We start from the raw sequence: 19,485 nt of genomic DNA, 5'->3' as shown, positions 1-19,485 counted from the left end.
CCCCCGCCGGTGTTCTATACTTAAAATACTAATATTAAAGGTACCTTTAATTAATAAGAACCAAAATTAATATCCTCCTCCCCCTTATACTTAATCATTATCAAAAATTGTCCAATGTCCTTTTATTTTCCACTCTTTTTCTACGTATCTTCTGAACTTTTTCCACTCCAAATTAAATGCTTCTAAATCATAGTCTCTTAAGGTTCTTGTTAACTTGTCCATTTCACTCCATGTCATAACTTTTACAATCCAATACCATTTCTCTGGTATTTTTTCTTGCTTCCAACTGCGCATACAATGTTATAGCAGCCGAGAGCAAGTACCAGATTAAAGTTCTATCTTCTTTTGGAAATTTTTCCATTTGTAATCCCAACAGAAAAGTCTCTGCAACTTTGTTAAATTCATATCCCAAGATCTTAGAAATTTCTTGTTGAATCATCTGCCAATAATTTTTCACTCTTTCACAAGTCCACCACATATTGTAGAAAGAACCTTCATGTTTTTTAGATTTTCAACATCTATCTGGCATCTTATTGTTCATCTTTGCCAACTTTTTAGAAGTCATGTACCATCTATACATCATCTTAAAACAATTTTCTTTAATACTCTGACATGTTGAGAGTTTCATAGAGTTCTTCCACAAATATTCCCATGTATCCATCTGTATTTCTTTATTTACATCAATTGCCCACTTAATCATTTGAGATTTAACTACTTCATCCTCCGTAGACCACTTTAAAAGTAACTTGTAGATTTTCGAAATTAATTTTTCATTATCTCCAAGCGGAACTTTTTCCATTTCTGTTCATTTTCGTCTTATTCCTTCAGTTTTGATATCATTATCCACCAAACTCTTTATTTGTTGCATTTGGAACCAATCATATTTATTATTCAAGTCTTTAGCAGTTTTCAGTTCTATTTTGCCACTTTGTATTTTTAATAATTGATTGTATGACAACCACTTTTCTTCACCTATCTCAGCCGTTATTTTTATTACTTCAGCTGGCACTATTCATAACGGTTTTCTCTCATCCCCATTTTTCTTGTATTTCATCCATGTATTTAGCAGATTATTTCTTATATAATGGTGAGAGAAAAAACCGTCCATCTTCTTTTTTCCATAATACAAATACGCGTGCCAGCCAAATTTATTTCCGTAACCTTCCAACACTAAGAGTTTTTTGTTTAACAGCGTTATCCATTCTTTTATCCACACTAAACAAACTGCTTCCTGATATAATTTTAAATTTGGTAGTTGAAATCCACCTCTCTCTTTTGCATCTGTCAAAATGTTCATTTTGATCCTTGGTTTCTTCTCAGCCCACACAAATTCTGAAATTTTCCTTCGCCATTTATCAAATTGTTTACTTTCTTTCACAATGGGAATGGTTTGAAACAAATACATTATTCTTGGTAGAATATTCATTTTAATTGCAGCTATTCTACCCAGCAATGGCAAATTAAGTTTGTTCCATTTTAACATATGTTCATCTATTTTACGCCATAGCTTCTAATAATTATTTTTAAATAGATCAATAATCTTCATTGTTATCTCCACAATATTTTACCTTGGAGGTGACTTCACAGCCCGTTAGTCTCTGTAATTCTTGTTGCTTATTTATTTGCATATTTATACATAGAAATTTTGATTTTTCTTTATTAATAAAAAGTCCCGCAACTCCCCATATTCTTGTATTTTGGCTAACAACAAAGGTGTAACTTGTGTGGGGTTTTCATTTATAAACATTATATCATCTGCAAATGCTCTATATTTATAAGTAAATCCTTTTATTTTTAATCCTTCTATTTTTTTGTCTTCTTGGATCTGCATCAGTAATATTTCAAGAGTCATTATAAACAACAATGGGGAAAGCGGACAACCTTGTCTCGTACCTTTGCTAATTATCATATCTTCTGTAAGGTCTGCATTTACACATAAAATAGACTGAATATCCCTGGGCCAAAAGAAGTAAAACTGCAAAGCACCCGCACTTGGGCCTTTTCCGCCGCAGCCCCACAACTCTGGAACCAGCTCCCAGAGGAGGTGCGGGCCCTGCGGAACTTAGACCAGTTCCGCAGGGCCTGCAAGACCGCCCTCTTCAGACAGGCGTTTACTAATGATTGTACTAATGTTTATGGCTAGCTTAATAATACTTACCGCCACTGTTAGTTTAGGAATGTTTTAATTACTGATTGGTTTTAATGTGATTTTAATGTTTTATTATTGTATTGTTCATTTTAAATGTTGTAAGCCGCCCTGAGCCTGCTTCGGCGGGGGAGGGCGGGATATAAATAAAATTTTACATTACATTACATTACATAATCTAGCACGTTGTTCAGTATATATTGCTTTTATCATTCTTATAAAGCTTTCTCCCAACTCCATTTTCTCCATTACTGCAAACATAAAGTCCCATTTTAAATTCTCAAATGCTTTCTCTGCATCCGCAAAGAATAATGCTACTTCCTTTTCTGGATGTCTTTCATAATATTCTACAATATTTACAACAGTTCTGATATTGTCTCTTATTTGCCTTTTGGGAAGAAACCTCGCTTGATCTTCCTTTATAAAATTTATCAAATGTTTTTTAAGCTGTTCTGTAAAGATTCTTGTATATATTTTATAGTCATTACTTAATAGCGAAATTGGTCTATAATTAACATTCGTGACATCTCTATCTTCCTTTGGTATCAACGAAATAACAGCTTCCTTCCATGTGTTTGGTATTTTCCCTTTTATTCTTATCATGTTCATCAACTTCTGCAATTTTGGTGTTAACTCATCTTTAAAGGTTTTAAAATATTTAGCTGTATATCCATCTGGCCCAAGTGCCTTTCCAATTTTCATCGCATTAATTGCAGCTTCAATTTCAATTTTTTCAATTGGATCATTCAAAACTTTTTGCATATTTTCTGTTAAGGGTTCTATTTTTATCTTTTGTAGATACTCATCCATCTTTTCTTTCTTTATTTTGACACCTTTAAACAACTTGGCATAATACTTAAAAAATTCTCTTTTTATTCCCTCTTGGCTAACCACCTCTTTTCCATCTACCACAATTTTATTAATAATTTTATTTTCTCTCTTTTTCTTCAGTTGCCAAGCCAAATACTTTCCAGGTTTATTTGCTCCCTCAAAAGATTTCTGCTGCAGTCTTTTCAAATTCCATTCCAATTCTTTATTTAACAAATGTCTCATTTGCATTTGTAATATTGTAATTTCCCTTATAATTTTCTTTTTCCCTGGCCTTTTTCTCAACTCCCCTTCTTTTTTCTTTATTTCATTTTGAATGTCCAACAACTGTTTTTCTTTTGCTCTCTTGTCTTTATTATTCAAAGTAATCAATATTCCTCTCATTACTGCTTTATAAGCATCCCAGACTGTCTGGAATTCTATATCCTCTTTATCATTCACTTGAAAGAAAGCTTTAGTTTCATTTTTTAGGTATGTCACTATTTCTTTATTCTGTAGTAAGTCTTCATTCAATCTCCATCTTCTCAACTTCTTAGACAATTTTGTAATCTACATTAACCAAACCACAAATAATGATTCATGCACAAATCAGTGGAATTCGTGGATTGTTTCAAACTGCTTTTGACCATGTTGCTTTATTTGTTTCATCTTTGCAGTTTGTTTTTCCAGACAGCCTGGTGTTGATTCAATTAATTGCTGGGGGTGGTCTTCTGGGAGTCCTAGAAATACCCATAGCAGTTGTCCATAGCTTGATTGGCATCTCCTAGAGCCAATCATGGAGCTCCCATTCTGCTGCAGAAAGAGTTGTCAGTGAGAGCTGATGCTGAGCTTTCCTGGGTACACCTGAACATAAGAGAACATAAGAACATAAGAGAAGCCATGTTGGATCAGGCCAACGGCCCATCAAGTCCAACACTCTGTGTCACACAGTGGCAAAAAATGTTATATACACACATACACTGTGGCTAATAGCCACTGGTGGACCTGTGCTCCATACACTGTGGCTAATAGCCACTGATGGACCTGTGCTCCATATTTTTATCTAAACCCCTCTTGAAGGTGGCTATACTTGTGGCCGCCACCACCTCCTGTGGCAGTGAATTCCACATGTTAATCACCCTTTGGGTGAAGAAGTACTTCCTTTTATCCGTCTTAACCTGTCTGCTCAGCAATTTCATCGAATGCCCACGAGTTCTTGTATTGTGAGAAAGGGAGAAAAGTACTTCTTTCTCTACTTTCTCCATTCCATGCATTATCTTGTAAACCTCTATCATGTCACCCCGCAGTCGACGTTTCTCCAAGCTAAAGAGTCCCAAGCGTTTCAACCTTTCTTCATAGGGAAAGTGCTCCAGCCCTTTAATCATTCTAGTTGCCCTTCTCTGCACCTTCTCTAAAGCTATAATATCCTTTTTGAGGTGCGGCGACCAGAACTGCACACAGTACTCCAAATGAGACCGCACCATCGATTTATACAGGGGCATTATGATACTGGCTGATTTGTTTTCAATTCCCTTCCTAATAATTCCCAGCATGGCATTGGCCTTTTTTATTGCAAACACACACTGTCTTGACACTTTCAGTGAGTTATCTATCATGACCCCAAGATCTCTCTCTTGATCAGTCTCTGCCAGTTCACACCCCATCAACTTGTATTTGTAGCTGGGATTCTTAGCCCCAATGTGCATTACTTTGCACTTGGCCACATTGAACCGCATCTGCCACGTTGACGCCCACTCACCCAGCCTCAACAGATCCCTTTGGAGTTCCTCACAATCCTCTCTGGTTCTCACCACCCTGAACAATTTAGTGTCATCCGCAAACTTGGCCACTTCACTGCTCACTCCGAACTCTAAATCATTTATGAACAAGTTAAAAAGCATGGGACCGAGTACCGAGCCCTGCGGCACCCCACTGCTTACCGTCCTCCACTGCGAAGACTGCCCATTTATACTCACTCTCTGCTTCCTATTACTCAGCCAGTTTTTGATCCACAAGAGGACCTGTCCTTTTACTCCATGATTCTCAAGCTTTCTAAGGAGCCTTTGATGAGGAACTTTATCAAAAGCTTTCTGGAAGTCAATTTGATGAGGAACTTTATCAAAAGCTTTCTGGAAGGGGAGGGGGTATAACTCAGACACTCCAAATCCACTCTTTACCAAACTTGGAAGTTGGGTGAAAGAGAGCCTGCTAAAGACTCCAGGTGAATTTAATACCTCTCAAACCAAATAAACCAATGAATCATGAACCGAGTCAGAATTCAAACAAATCATGAAATGAAATGAACCACCATTTTTGCATTCCATGCCCATCCCTAATTATGGCAATTAATTTAAGCCATTGTGTTTCATTGTGTAGGTATATAAATGACATTTTATTTCATATCAAAACTAGTTATAAACATGTTTTGTTTTTTTTGTTTTTTCATAAATTTTTATTTTGCTTTGTATTTGCCTTCTACTAGTTTTTTATGGTGTGCTATATTTTGTTAATGTTTGGTTACATGTATTTGTTGTGTAATAAAATGTACTTTTAAAAGAAACTAAACAGAACACTTCAATTTACATGAAGCATGAGCAGAATAATTTAATGTAGAACCCTAAAAAACCAAGTATCAGTAAAGATCCTGTTCTCTAAGAATTCATATAAAAGTGTGTACATGTCTTTGTAGTAATAAGACAGAGTCTTTCATGCTAACTGAAACAAATTTATATTTTAAAAGATAATTGTGCTGGATTGTCAGCATCCAGTTCTCAGTATAGTTCCACAGCTTTATGTAGTAGATCAAGGGTGGGGAGCGTATGTCCTAAGGGCCATTTATGGCCCTCAAGATCACTTGGTCTGGCCTTCGGGGATTGCTGGGCTGAGCCAAGCCACGTGGTTAACTCTACAAAAAAAAGCCCTGGACCTAGGCATTAGCCTAGGGTGGTGGGCTGGTGTGTGTGTGTGCCAAATTAGGCTCTCCCCACATGACTTAAAATAGGAAAACAATTATTTGTATTAATTTTGCCGGTCCCATTCTCCCTCAGCAGAGCACTGTTTTTTATGAACATATGAAGCTGCCTTATACTGAATCAGACCCTTGGTCCATCAAAGTCAGTATTGTCTACTCAGATTGGCAGTGGCACTCCAGGGTCTCAAGCTAAGGTTTTTCACACCTATTTGCCTGGACCCTTTTAGTTAGAGATGCCGGAGATTGAACCTGGGACCTTCTGTTTACCAAGCAGATGCTCTACGACTGAGCCACCATCCCTCCCCAAGTTGATAATTTTAAGTTGATAATTTTGTATTACCCACAAATGATGTTATAAATATCCAAATGGCCCTTGGCAGAATGGCAGAAAAAAGGTTCCCCACCCCTGTAGTATATCATTCTGAGATTCTAAACAACAGATTTTTCATAATTGATGTGTTGGTATCTTTATTGTTATTATGTCATTCATATTGTAAAAAACAGCCAGTGTGGTATAGTGAAAAGAATTACAATACTGTGACTTGGAGATTAGGGTTGACAGGTCCCCTTGTAACTCTGGTGGGGGGATTTAGTGGGGCATTTTAGGGATGGGTGGGGCCATCATGTGATGTGATGACATCACCTGGAAGTGATGTCATCATGTTGGTGACACCAGGGGTGATGCTCTGGTTTTTGGATGAAGCTCTATGGTAAATTTGGCCTCAAACCAAAGAGTTTTGCCCCAAAACCAGAGCATCCCAGCACAATGTCCCAGTTGTGGTACTGTCACTTCCAGGTGATGTCATCATGTTAGGGACATTGCACGTGACATTCCTGTTTAGGAGTGGGGTTTCATCTGCCAGCCATGGTAGGGAGAAGTCTCCTAAACCAGGAATCCCTCACTCATACCTGGGCACTGGCAACCCTGGGGGAGCTACAGCTTCAAATACTTGCTAAGGCCAGACATTTTCTCTTAGCCTAACTCGATTCTGTTGTGGAAATGAAAGGGGGGAAAGTATGTACCACCCAAAGCTCCTAAAGGACATTACAAAAATCTTTTAAAAATGTAAAATAAATATTCTTAATTAAATAAGGAACTTAACAGAGTGCCACAATGCTGTCCCTCCACGTCCTTACTATGAGGCTTGTGTTATGGATGGATGTTCCCTGCCACAGCAGAACACTGAATGCAGAAGTCTCCAAGCCTATGCAGCCTTATGTGGGTACCAGGGAATCTGTGTGGACTGGAGAAGCAAAATCAAAGGGAAGTGTGGTGAGTTGAAAGACTTCCCAGAAGTGGGTTATTGCTAGAATTAACTAGAATAAACTGGAGCCTGGAGTTCTTTTGGAACTACAACTGTACTCTGGACTACAGAGATCAGTTTCCCTGGAGGAAATGGCAGCTTTGGAGGGCAAATCCTAAGGCCTTACATCCCCGCTGAGCTCCCTCCACTCCCTAAACTCTTCTCAGGCTCCATCCCCAAATATCCAGGATTTTCACAAGTCAGTGTTGGCAACCCTGGTTTTTATATATTCCAGTTTTTTTGTCTGTTTACTATGTAGGCTTCATTTTATTTGCCATGCATACCTATGTAAATCTGGACTAATGCTCTCTTAGTAAGCAGAGTTCATCAGTGTAAACATAAGTTGAAACACAAGAATATAGTGTCTTCTGAAGAATTTTATGCACCTATATATTTACATTCACTCAAAATACTTTGCCCTGCTGAACACTAAACACCTGTTTGTATGTGTGTGTAAGCTCACAGCCCTAGCTGCATTTTATTTATTGTATTTTTAAAAAAATGTATAGCCCACTTACAAATTCTCCTTTTCAGGCGCCTCAGAAAGCATAGCCCTGGGCCTCAGCTTATGTTTGCCAGGTGCTCAAGGTCCCTCAAATACCACTAGGTGATTACCTTATCATCAGTCCTACGTAGGGTGGCCAAGTCCAATTCAAGAAATATCTGGGGACTTTGGGGGTGGAGCCAGGAGACATTGGGGGTGGAGCCAGGAACAAGGGTATGACACCCATAATTGAACTCCAAGAGAGTTCTGGCCATCACATTTAAAGGGACAGCACACCATTTAAAATGTCTTCCTTCCATAGGAAATAATGAAGGATAGGGGCACCTTCTTTTGGGACTCATAGAATTGGACCCCCTGGTCCAATCATTTTGAATTTTGGGGAGTACTTTGGGGAGAGGCACTATATACTATACTGAAAATTTGGTGCCTCTACCTCAAAAAACAGCTCCCCCAGAGCCCCCAAAACCTCCAGATCAATTCCCCATTATACCCTATGAGAATCGATCTCCACATAGGGAATAATGAAGTGCTCAGCAGATGTTTCCCTCCCCTTTCCCTCCCCCCGACCCCGTTTCTGGCAACTCTGAAGGGGAATTGGCCTCTCTACTCACGAGTTGCTGCCAACTGGGGATTCGCAAGCCTAGTCCTACGTTCTAGCTTCGTGATAAATCCCTTGCTTGGTGCAGACTACTATTGTGACTCTAGAGTTTCCTCTCTAGCAAGTGACTCTAGAGTTTCCTCTCACTGAGATTCCCCTTATCTCTAAGAAGAAATTTCCAGAAATCTGTATAATTACAGGCCCAGCAAGGTCTCCGCAGACCATGGTACCTTCCTGTATCTTCTGGTTTTGACTTGTTTTTAAGAGAGCATTTTATGTTGCTTACATCATGGAGCTAGTGTACATGCAAGTCAGATAAGGGCTTAGAAATAATATTTTTGGAAAGAAGATTTGCCTTAATTATTGTAGTTTAAGACTCAAAACCTGAATATGTGTTGAAATGATTAAATGTGTAAATTAGTATACACGTCTCCTGCATAGCCACTATTCATGTTAACAGAGCCCTTGGAGAAGTCCAGCTGATATGAATGAAGGATATCATAGTGCTGGTCCACAAAAAAGAGCTTTGTCATTTGTCTCATTCAGAAGACAGCTCTGCTGTACTAGGAGATGTGAACATGGAGCTTTTTCAGTGAAATTACTTTATGCTTGGGGAATGTGAAACTAGAATACATATAACTGAAATTTCTAACTGTGTCACAGAACTCACATGCCCTCAAGACCAAATCTACAAACCATGTGGGAAAATGGAAAGAGACATATGCTATAATGGGTAAGTGATTTATTAAGACCTTATTTGCATGTTGATTTTTTTCATGAGGTTTATATCAATTCATATAAAGAGTTTGTCATTCTTACCTATCCTGCATGTGTTCATTTGATTAGTACTCTTTTTGATTTTTTAAACAATGGGGATATTGGGATCAGATCTACTGAATTTTCACCCTCAGATATCCTTGAGATTTTTTTTTAAAAAAGTGCTTCAAAGTAATGTGAAAAGCATGCCTCAGCTTTTCAGCTTTTTCACACCTGTTCCCAGCCATTGTTACTCTCTTCTCTATACTAATTTGTACAGTTACTCAGTTAAGCTGATTGGCTGGAGTCAGAGTTATGTGATATGTTATACCAGAATGTACACTGCAATTAATACTTCAATGCATCATGATATGGAGAGCATCAGAATATAGATTCAAGCAGGCATTCCAATGAGGCAAGGCAACTTCAGCACTCAGATGTACATTCTATTGCGCAACAAAATGTATGTGTTATATTGCTTCCTCTTTGGCCATACTAAGCCATAGTGGTTTCATTGCTGCAGCACAGCAGGGCATGCCAGGATGCATTAGTCCAGCTGCTAAGGCAATGAGTTTGTGTACCTCCCTCCTCCACAAATATATTAGTGTTCTTTTCAGTAGCTCTCCAAAATAGACCATTTTGAAGGATGCTAGAATGTTAGGTACATTAAAAATCCAACAAGATAAAAATTCTGTTATGAATTTGTTTTGACAATTTCATTGGAAGATGTTACCAAATTTCATAACTGCTCTGGTTCAACTAAAAATGGATTTTATGGATATTAAGGATTAAACTGTGATAAGTCTTTTCCCACACCAAAATAATAAAATTTTATAGTAAGATTGTGACCAGGTTTTGTGTATAAATGCCACAAAATTACATAAAAATGGATGAAACAGGAAAACCAGCAAAGAAAATGCTCACAATGAGTATGTATGAAAACTGAAATAAATGAAAAATGGCATATTTGTATGTATTTGTAGTTACAATGTTGCACAGCTTGTAGCACTAACTGAATTGTGGAACACTTTATTCAGTGATACTTTTACCCTGTTACCATAACCCACAGAAAAAGTGCTATCACCACCGATCCACCACAAGATGACATCTCAGGTATACTTGTTGAAGGCTGCTTCTGCCCTGAAGGAATGATCCAGTTGAATGACCATGATAGTATTTGTGTTTCTGCCTGTGGTAAGAAAACTGAGGGCATTGTGAAGGGTGCAGTTGGTACAAATTGCCATATTAAAGGTGAACATTGCAAGCTGCTTCTTCAGAAAATATATGTTGCATTCTGAGGCAATCATACTTTGGATGGATGTAAACACAGCAAGGCCAGCAAAATTTGGAAAAGTATTTGACCAAGTAGTACTGACTTTGGATATGCAAATCTTAGCAAGTCTCGCTGTATTTATTGGGGCTTGTTGGTAAGTATGTTTAGAGTTCCTGTATGGCTTTTTCTGCATTTCTGTTTACCATGGCTCTCTTCTTGCACCTCTGTTGCTTAAAAAATGCTTCTATATTCATATGTACACTCACCTCACTCTCCCATTGGATTTTTTCATTCCTGTCACATCCTTTTTCAAGCATTCTAATGTCACTCTACCGTCCCTCTGCTGTATCTCCATAATTTCTAAGAGTGGTTTTTCAGAGAAGTATTTCCCTCTCCTTTTTTAGTTCACTTCCAAGCCTTTAAAAGCATACACATTTCCTTGGACTTATCCTCCCCCCTCCACTTGCAGGCCTCTCCTTATTGATCAGTTTTGCACTAAGCATTAGGGTTGCCAACTCCAATTCAAGAAATATCTGGGGACTTTGGAAGTGGAGCCAGGAGACTTTGGGGGTGGAGCCAGGAGCAAGGGTGTGACAAGCATAATTGAACTCCAAGGGAGTTCTGGCCATCACATTTAAAGGGACAACACACTTTTTAAAATGCCTTCCTTCCATAGGAAATAATGGATAGGGGCACCTTCTTTTGGGGCTCATAGAATTCAACCCCCTGGTCCAATCTTTTTGAAACTTGGGGGGGGGGGTATTTTGAGGAGAGGCACTGGATGCTATTCTGAAAAATTGGTGCCTCTACCTCAAAAAACAGCTCACCCCCAGAGCCCCAGATACCCATGGATCCATTATTTCCTATGGGAATAATACTCCATAGGGGATATTAGAGTTCCCAGCAGACATTTCCAACATTTCCCTCCCCTCCCCCGCTTTCTGATGACCCTGAAGCGGGTGAACAGCCTCCAAACCAGGGAATTCTCTGCCCCCACCTGGGGATTTGGCAACCAAAGCCGGGACCATGGAGGTTGTACTGTAAAAGAAAACACCTCAAGACCTCTCCATGTAACAAAAATTAAGTAATACACCTTATTGTTCCTAGTTACCCAGTATTTACTAATAACAAACACAGTGCTTACAGTGATACAAATATAATATAAACAAGCATATTTATACAACACAAAATCCCTCCGGAACCAAAAGCACACGCTGCTCCTACTGTATGGTGGATCAATATCCTATGGACAAAATTGTTTCGAGTGCAAAGACTCGTCTTCTTGGGAGTGTCTTCTTCATTGTTGATTCAGTAGGTAAGTGGTGCTTCAGAGAGTGGTGCTTTCAGAAAGCTCTGAGAGAGAGCAGAGAAGCTCTGAGAGAGAGCAGAGAATAAGTGCTATAAGAGTGAGGTTTGGCTTTCTAAGCAGCTCGGGAAGTTGCTGAGAATTTCTGAGTTTGTGTGACTGCTGAAAATTCTGAGTTTGTGGTCGCTGGGGAACTGCTGTCTGTTTGATTTGAGTGGGCTGAAGGTGATTGTTGCTGATTGATTAGGAGTGGCTGTGTTCCCCACCCTCTTTGCATTATTAAGCTGTGCCTTGCCAGAAACGCGAGCCTTTGGCACAAGCCGAAGGGCGAGAGCTAAAGGGCTCTTGGCCTGTGGCTCTTAGCCTGGGGGCTGTGTAAGGACCAGGAATCCAGATCCCTATTTTCCTTGTGTTTCCAATAAGGTAAGTTGACCCTCCAGAAGGGGAGCCACATAAACAAACAGGATTTAAAAAGGGACTGTATGTTTTTTTAAAAGCTACCATGAAGGTAGAATGCCACCAGTGGGGGGGGGGGACTTTCCCGTGTTTTGCACTGAGTGTCACATGTATGACTATCTGCCCTCAGGACAGAAGTATCCTTACAGGGGAAATAACCAAAACAGGTTTGCTTCAGCACAAACCACTGGCAAATCGAAAGGTGCTTGCCCACAAAAGCAGGGCCTTTGACTTTCCAGTAGCATGCATTGCCACCCCTACTTCATCTATCATCCGCCTTTGTCCGTACCTTCCGGCTTGGGAGTCCATCTCCACAGACAGGTGGGCTTTTTCTATCATATCAGAAGGGTACAAGATAGACTTCATTCAGGTTCCGACTCAGTCGGTGATTGTCGCCACACCCCCTTCTCCACCTCTGCTGGGGGAGGTGAGCAACCTCTTACAGAAACAAGCCATAGAACCGGTCCCAGTAGAGGCCACAACGGGAGGCTTCTACTCGTTATTTCCTGGTTCCCAAACAGGATGGGGGATTGAGGCCAATTATGGACCTTCAGAATCTGAACAAATTTATTGTGTACCAGAAATTCAGAATGTCCACTCTGCAAACAATCCTTCCCCTCATCAACCAAGGGGACTGGATGGCAACGCTGGATCTCAAGGATGCCTACTTCCACGTCAGCATCCATCCTGCGTACAGGCATTTCCTTCGGTTTGCAGTAGGTTCCAACCACTTCCAGTACAAAGCCCTTCCGTTCGGTCTGTGCACAGCACCTTGGGTGTTCACCAAGAAGATGAGTGTTGTGGCCGCACATCTCCAGCTTCTAGGCATAGTCGTCTTTCCATACATGGACAATTGGCTCCTTGTGGCAGAGTCGGAAGAAAGTCTGTCCAGCCATATTGCCACCACTCTTGGTCTTCTTCACATCTTAGGTCTGCAGGTCAACATGACAAAGTCTCATCTTACCCCATCACGGACAGTTCAGTTTATAGGGGCTTTGCTGGACTCAAACTTTCACCGCACCTTTCTGCCTCAGCAGAGAGCGACGGACATCATCAATCTTGTCAGTCTTTTCCAGAGTCGGAAATGGGGCACAACACAACAGCTGCAGCAGATGCTGGGGCTGATGGCAGCAACTACAAGCATGCTGCTGTTTGCAAAATTGAGAGGTCTTCTGTCTGCTCAGGATGGACATGTATTCCATCACAATGTGCCTCACCTGAAGCTGACAGCATGGTTCATAGACCCTGTGAGTTCTCCAGTAGAGTCCAGCACATCTTCTTAAATAGTAGGAAGTTGTCTACTCATGCTTCCTATGATAGAAAGTGGTGGAAGTTTCTTCAGTTCTTAGCTGAGCCTACAGTCCCACCCCAGCGAGTGGGGCTATCGGTGATTTTTGAATTTTTGTTATCTCTGGTGGATGCCGGCCTTGCTTTTTCCTCAGTTAAAGTTTATTTAGCAGCGATATCAGCGTGCCATGAGTCAGTTGAGGGGCATTCAGTTTTTGCGCACCCTCATTTTAAGAGGTTTCTAAAAAGTCTGCTCAGATTGCATCCTCCATCGAGGTCACCTCCACAGCTGTGGGACTTGACTTTAATTTTGGACAGGTTGACTTAGGCGTCCCTTTGAGCCAATGGCCACCTCTTCTTTACAGCTCCTGTCCTGGAAGACTGCTTTTTTGGTAGCAATCACATCGGCACGCCATGCAGGGGAGCTCATGGCTATGCGTTGTGACTATCCATATCTTGTTTTTCAGGAGTCTGGAGTGTCATTGGCTCCTGATGTTTCTTTTCTTCCCAAGGTGGTTTCTCAGTTTCACCTTAAGTTAGAAGTTTGGTTACCCACGTTTTATCCTACACCTTCCTCTGATGAGGAACATAGGTGGCATGCTTTGGACTTTAAGTGTGCCTTATTGTTTTATTTGAGTCGTTCTAAGAGTTTTCGCCAGGACCAGCATCATTTTGTTTCTTATGCTGCTCCTAAATTGGGCTCCAGAATCTCATCTCAGCGGCTTTCCAAGTGGCTCACTGAGACTATTAAACTGTGCTACTTGTTGGCAAAGAAGCCATTACCTGGGCCCATTCGTGGACACTCTACTAGAGCGATGTTGATGTCGGAGGCATTCCTGAAAGGCGTTTCCCTGACGGACGTGTGCATGGCTGCCACCTGATCCTCTCCGCATGCTTTCATGAAGCACTATGCTCTGGATATGCATGCTCAGCAGAGGACTCGTCTGGGAGCTGCGGTGCTGCAAGCTGTCTCTTCTGGTTGACTGTCTTCCCGCCTCCAGGTATGTCTTGCTTGCTAATCTCCCATGCGTGTGAGGCACAGAAACCACAAAGAAGATAGACAGGTTGCTTACCTGTAACTGTAGATCTTCGAGTGGTCATCTGTGCATTCACACGACTCGCCCTCCTTCCCCACTGCTGACGGTCTCCCTATGTTAGGGGCTTCCAGCAGTCAAGAAGGAACTGGCGGGATCCTCGTGCTGGCTCTGGTGAGCATGTGTACTGGGACGCCTGCGCATACCCACTGGTGCCGAGCGTGAAAAAATCCCGGACTTTTTAGGTACCGATTTGGGGGATCGGCGCAGGTGCTATATCCCATGAGTGTGAATGCACAGATGACCACTCAAAGATCTACAGTTGCAGGTAAGCAACCTGTCTTTTTGGTTCCAGAGGGATTTTGTGTTGTATAAATATGCTTGTTTATATTATGTTTGTTTATCACTGTAAGCACTGTGTTTGTTATTAGTAAATACTGGATAAGTAGGAACAATAAGGAGTATTACTTAATTTTTATTACACGGAGAGGCTTTGAGGTGTTTCCTACCTGGGGATTGGCACTGCTCTCTCTCACACACACACTCATACCCTCCCACTTACTTGCTCTAAAACGAAAGCAAAACAAACGGAGGGGCTGTGCTTTGAAGAGCTTCTGCTACTGACCCTTCCCCATGAAGTACTTCCTGCTTCCTGCTCAACTTTAAAGGCACACACACACAAGCATTTTTAAACGGGACCTGTTTGCAGGTTTCTAAACCTGTAAGATCTAGAGGTACATAGTGGCTGTGGGGGCGGGGCTTCCCCTCACTGGCCAGCTGGCTGGGGGTGGGGGGAAGCCTGTAAAACCGGAGGATTCCCTGCTGGGACCTCAGGATTGGGATGCCTACTAAGCATGTCTTTTAAAATAGGAGATCAGGAAAGTAATTGCCTTTGTCTGAGTTGTTTGCAGGAATAGCTTGGTTGGTTAAGATCAGGGGTGAAATTCTAGCAGGAGCTCTTTTGCATATTAGGCCACACACACCCCGATGTAGCCAATCCTCCAAGAGCTTACAAAAAAGAGCCTTGTAAGCTCCTGGTGGATTGGCTACATCAGGGGTGTGTGGCCTAATATGCAAAGAAGCTCCTGCTAGAATTCCACCCCTGGTTAAGATACAATTGTATCAACAGCAAGATTGTTGGTTTAATTCTCCTTTTGGGCAATTTTGTTTTTTGGGGAAAAAAGATTTCCTTTTAAATTGACTCTGACCACAAGCATTTCAAACATGAGGATAATACTGTGAAACCTGCTTTGGGGCGGCAGCAGCCTGTTTTTTAAAAAGTCTGGTCCATATCAACATCTTCCCCTTTTGTCATCTAATTTCCAAATAACAATGGTGTGTGTGGGGAGAGGCAGGCCACAAAGCATTGATGTCTCCACCTCACCACTAATGAACCTCCTCCACCAAGCAGCCTCTCAGCAGCCTCCCCACTGCCTCTCTGGCCAAGTGGCTGGCATCTCCTCTCACTAAATTTTTAAAACAGTGCCTACCAGTGATTTTTTTCTCTCTCCAGCCATCCCGGATTAGCATTAAACTCCTTGACTACTGATAAAGGGGGAGGAGGGGGGAGAACACTCATGGTGACCCCACAGTAAATTCCTGTATTTCAAAATATATGCCCAGTGCAAAACTAACCAATCAGGAGAGACCAACCTCATGACAATACCCAGGTTTTCTCATTGGTATGCAAAATATATACACTACAATTCTTAATAGAAATCAGAGAGAGAGAGAAAGATGCAGCGTTCAGGCACAGCATTCAAAGTAAACTCCAACTGACTTGACTTCAGTGAAAATCAGAAGTAAGCTGTGTATGTCCCTGAGAGCAAACTTCAGTGCCTTGGGAATCTGTATATGTGAGCACTTTTGGCTGTAGCTTTCTCATATATACTATCCTGCATTCCTGGAACCCTAAGATATGATAATCGCCATGCTTTTATAACTTCTTTTTTTGAAATGATGTTTCTAATATTCTATTCCTCCTATTCTGTAGGCTGCACAAGACCAGATGGTCTATTAAAACAGGTAAGCTTTACAGGTCAATGGAATAATACATTAAACCTTTGACTCCACTGGCACCTTTAAGACCAATAAGGTTTTATTCAAGGTATAAGCTGAAGAAGTGTGCATGCACACAAAAGCTTATACCTCAAATAAAACTTTGTAAGTCTTAAAGATGGCACTGGAAATTCCCATGTGTGCCCCGGAGAGCCCTGTGCTCTTCAGACCAGCACCACTTAGTAGTCCCTGGCCTGAAAGATGTCCGCCTTGCCTCAATCAGGGCTAGGATTGGCCCCGACCTGGTGGAACATGCCCCTGATCGAGATCAGGGCCCTGCAGGATCTGTTGCAATTCTGCAGGGCCAGTCAGATGGAGATGTTCTGCCAGGCGCTGGTTGAGGTGGTGAATGTCAAATAACATCAGTCTTCCCTGAAATCACATTAACCTCCCATGGTTTAAGTGCCATGTGGTGCTATTTACATCTTGGGCACCAGGAAAGGCACTAGTTTCCACCAGAATGATTCACCACCCCTCTCTTTACATGGGCTCATGTGTGTTGGACTGTAATTTTAGATTAGTTACTCTACTTATCTTATAATTTAACTTATTTTAGGTGTTTTAATTGAATTATTGCTTTCACTGCTAAAGCAACTCTATGAAAAAATTATCATAATTTCCACTAGTCTGGGGCCTCAACACTGCCCCCTGAATATATCTATTTCAGGAACCTTTTACATCAATTAATTAGGGACAAGAGACTTGACTATATTCAAAATCAATGGGAGCAACTGTACCAAGCCACAACTCTAAATAATTCCAAGAAATTTTGGGCCATAGTCTTGGGGGCTTTTCGGCCAAATAATCCCTCAATGTCTGTCATCTCACATCATATATGGTTTCAACACTTTTTGGCCCTATTTAGCCACAACTCTACCTATGCTACTTCCCTCCAGCCCTCAGAAGCTGATTTACCTGATTGGCCTCCGGTCTCTCCGGAGGAAATCAAAGAGCTCATTGCACAGTTAAAAGCAAGGAAGGCCCCTGGCCCTGATGCCATTCTTCCTGAAATATTAATCAGAGATCCGGATTGGTGCCGCCCCCCCAGCAGCTCTGTTCACTTTTGTTGACAGCACAGGCATGATACCTTGAACATGGCTGAACTCAATAGTGGTCGCAATTTATAAAAAAGGGGATCACTCTAATCCGAAGAACTTCAGACCCATAAGCTTGCTTTCTGTTATAGGCAAGCGATATGCCAAACACCTTCTGGCCAAACTCACTTTGTGGATGTCTCAATATAAAACTTTAGGACCTGAACAGACAGGGTTCTGCAAAGGAACGTCCACCCTGGACCATTATGCCATATTATCCCATCTAATAGCCAAGTATTCCTCAAGGACTAAACAGGAATTATATGCTGCCTTTTCAGACTTAAAAGGGGCTTTTGATACAGTAGACAGGAACCTCCTGTAGTCCAAACTCATTCAGCTTAGTATTGATAAAAGACTTCTTTTAATCATCAAAAAACTTTACACTTCTAATACTTGTCAGATCAAATGTTTCCTGGCTGGCCAGCTAACCTCTGAGATTCCCGTTGATAAAGGTGTTAAGCAAGGTTGCATTTTAGCCCCCTCCTTGTTCAACCTTTTTCTTAATGACCTAGCTGTGCACCTAACAGATTGAGACTGTCATAGCCCCAAACTCGGAGCAATCCATGTCCCTTTATTGCTTTATGCGGATGACTCTGTGCTTTTATCCTGTTCCAGAGTAGGTCTAAGGTGGCTGCTGTCTTGATGTGCATCTTTCCTCGCGAATAATAAGCTCCAGCTGAACTATGAGAAATCAGTATTCTCTAAGAGAAGGAGCTTCTGTAGCTGGTCCATGGGGCAGAGTGGGGGGAGGATAGAACAACTTAAGCATTTTAAATATTTAGGCATTAATTTCCAGAATAATGCATCTTGGTCTGCACATTGTAACTAGGCTATGAAAATTGCTAATGTTAGCGTGTTGGCCATAGCATGATTTTTCTATGGAAATCAATTTGTGCCAGCGGCCATAAAGATCTTTAAGACCAAAGTGATTCCATAATTACTTTATGGTATCCCAATCTGGATCCATGCTTTTGACCAATCCATCGAATGGATCCAATCGAAATTCCTGCGGAAAGTCTTAGGCTGGCCAAACTGTGTTCCATATGCAGTAATATGCTTGGAAACCGGCATGTCTCTATTGGTGACCAGAGTGTGGCTTGCTACTGTCAACTTCTGGCTCTGTCTACACTATATCTCTGAACCTGAGAGCTTTTGCCACCATATGCTCTCTGAATATAAATTTTCCACCTGGTCAGAGTATATTGCAGGGAAAATTAAGTCTTTGGGCCTATCCCTGGAATCATTGTCCATGCTGTCATTTTCGGCAGCATTTTACCAATTTAAAAGTAGGCTTTTGGACATCGAATGCCAGGAATGATATAGCCTGGCCAATAAAACCTGTTCTCCCCTGTGTTTTGAGATTCCTCTCACCATGGGGGAAATGGCTTCATACTTTTCCCTTTTATTGACACCCCAGCACCGAAGAGCTTTCTCTCTTGCTAGAAGTAATGCTCTGCCCTCTGCCATACTTCTTGGCAGATTTAACAAGACGATCTTCTCTCTTAGATACTGTCCTTGTGACCACACATACGTTGAAACAGTCCCTCATGTCTTGCTCCACTGTTTGCTGTATTCACAGCTTCGTAACTCACTTCTGCGTCCATTTTAGAGAAATCAGGAGACTGCTTGGATGCCTTGAAAGTTTGTAGGCTTCTGAGCGTTTTCTCCCCGAAAGACACTGAAATAGTAGCCAAGTTCATTTTTCTGGCCACCATGATACGCCAAAAGATTTTGTAACCATAGTTTTAATTGGTAACAATGTTTCTAAATTTTAACTATATCCTTTGTATTTTATGGGTAATTCTTATTCTGTATACCTTCGTAATCCTTTTACTATGTATAACTGATCTCTTTTATGCCAATAAAGGCTGATGATGAACTGAACTGAAG

At 41.2% G+C, this 19,485-nt stretch overlaps 1 protein-coding gene across 1 annotated transcript in view; it reads left to right on the top strand.

Annotated features, from left to right (window-relative positions):
• The window catches only part of LOC132589665 (mucin-5B-like), a 126,264-nt gene that overhangs the window by 84,999 nt on the left and 21,780 nt on the right, over window positions 1-19,485 (top strand). The window contains exons 34-37 of the mRNA XM_060262400.1: window positions 7,019-7,197; window positions 8,995-9,064; window positions 10,157-10,281; window positions 16,437-16,468. Coding sequence (XP_060118383.1) covers window positions 7,019-7,197; window positions 8,995-9,064; window positions 10,157-10,281; window positions 16,437-16,468 — 406 coding nt within the window. The remainder of the gene's footprint in view (window positions 1-7,018; window positions 7,198-8,994; window positions 9,065-10,156; window positions 10,282-16,436; window positions 16,469-19,485) is intronic.

This window comes from Heteronotia binoei, chromosome 21, assembly GCF_032191835.1.
Source record: "Heteronotia binoei isolate CCM8104 ecotype False Entrance Well chromosome 21, APGP_CSIRO_Hbin_v1, whole genome shotgun sequence".
Taxonomy (NCBI): Eukaryota; Metazoa; Chordata; class Lepidosauria; order Squamata; family Gekkonidae; genus Heteronotia; species Heteronotia binoei.
Note: the sequence above shows the minus strand (reverse complement) of the source record. Positions and strands in the feature narration are given on the sequence as shown.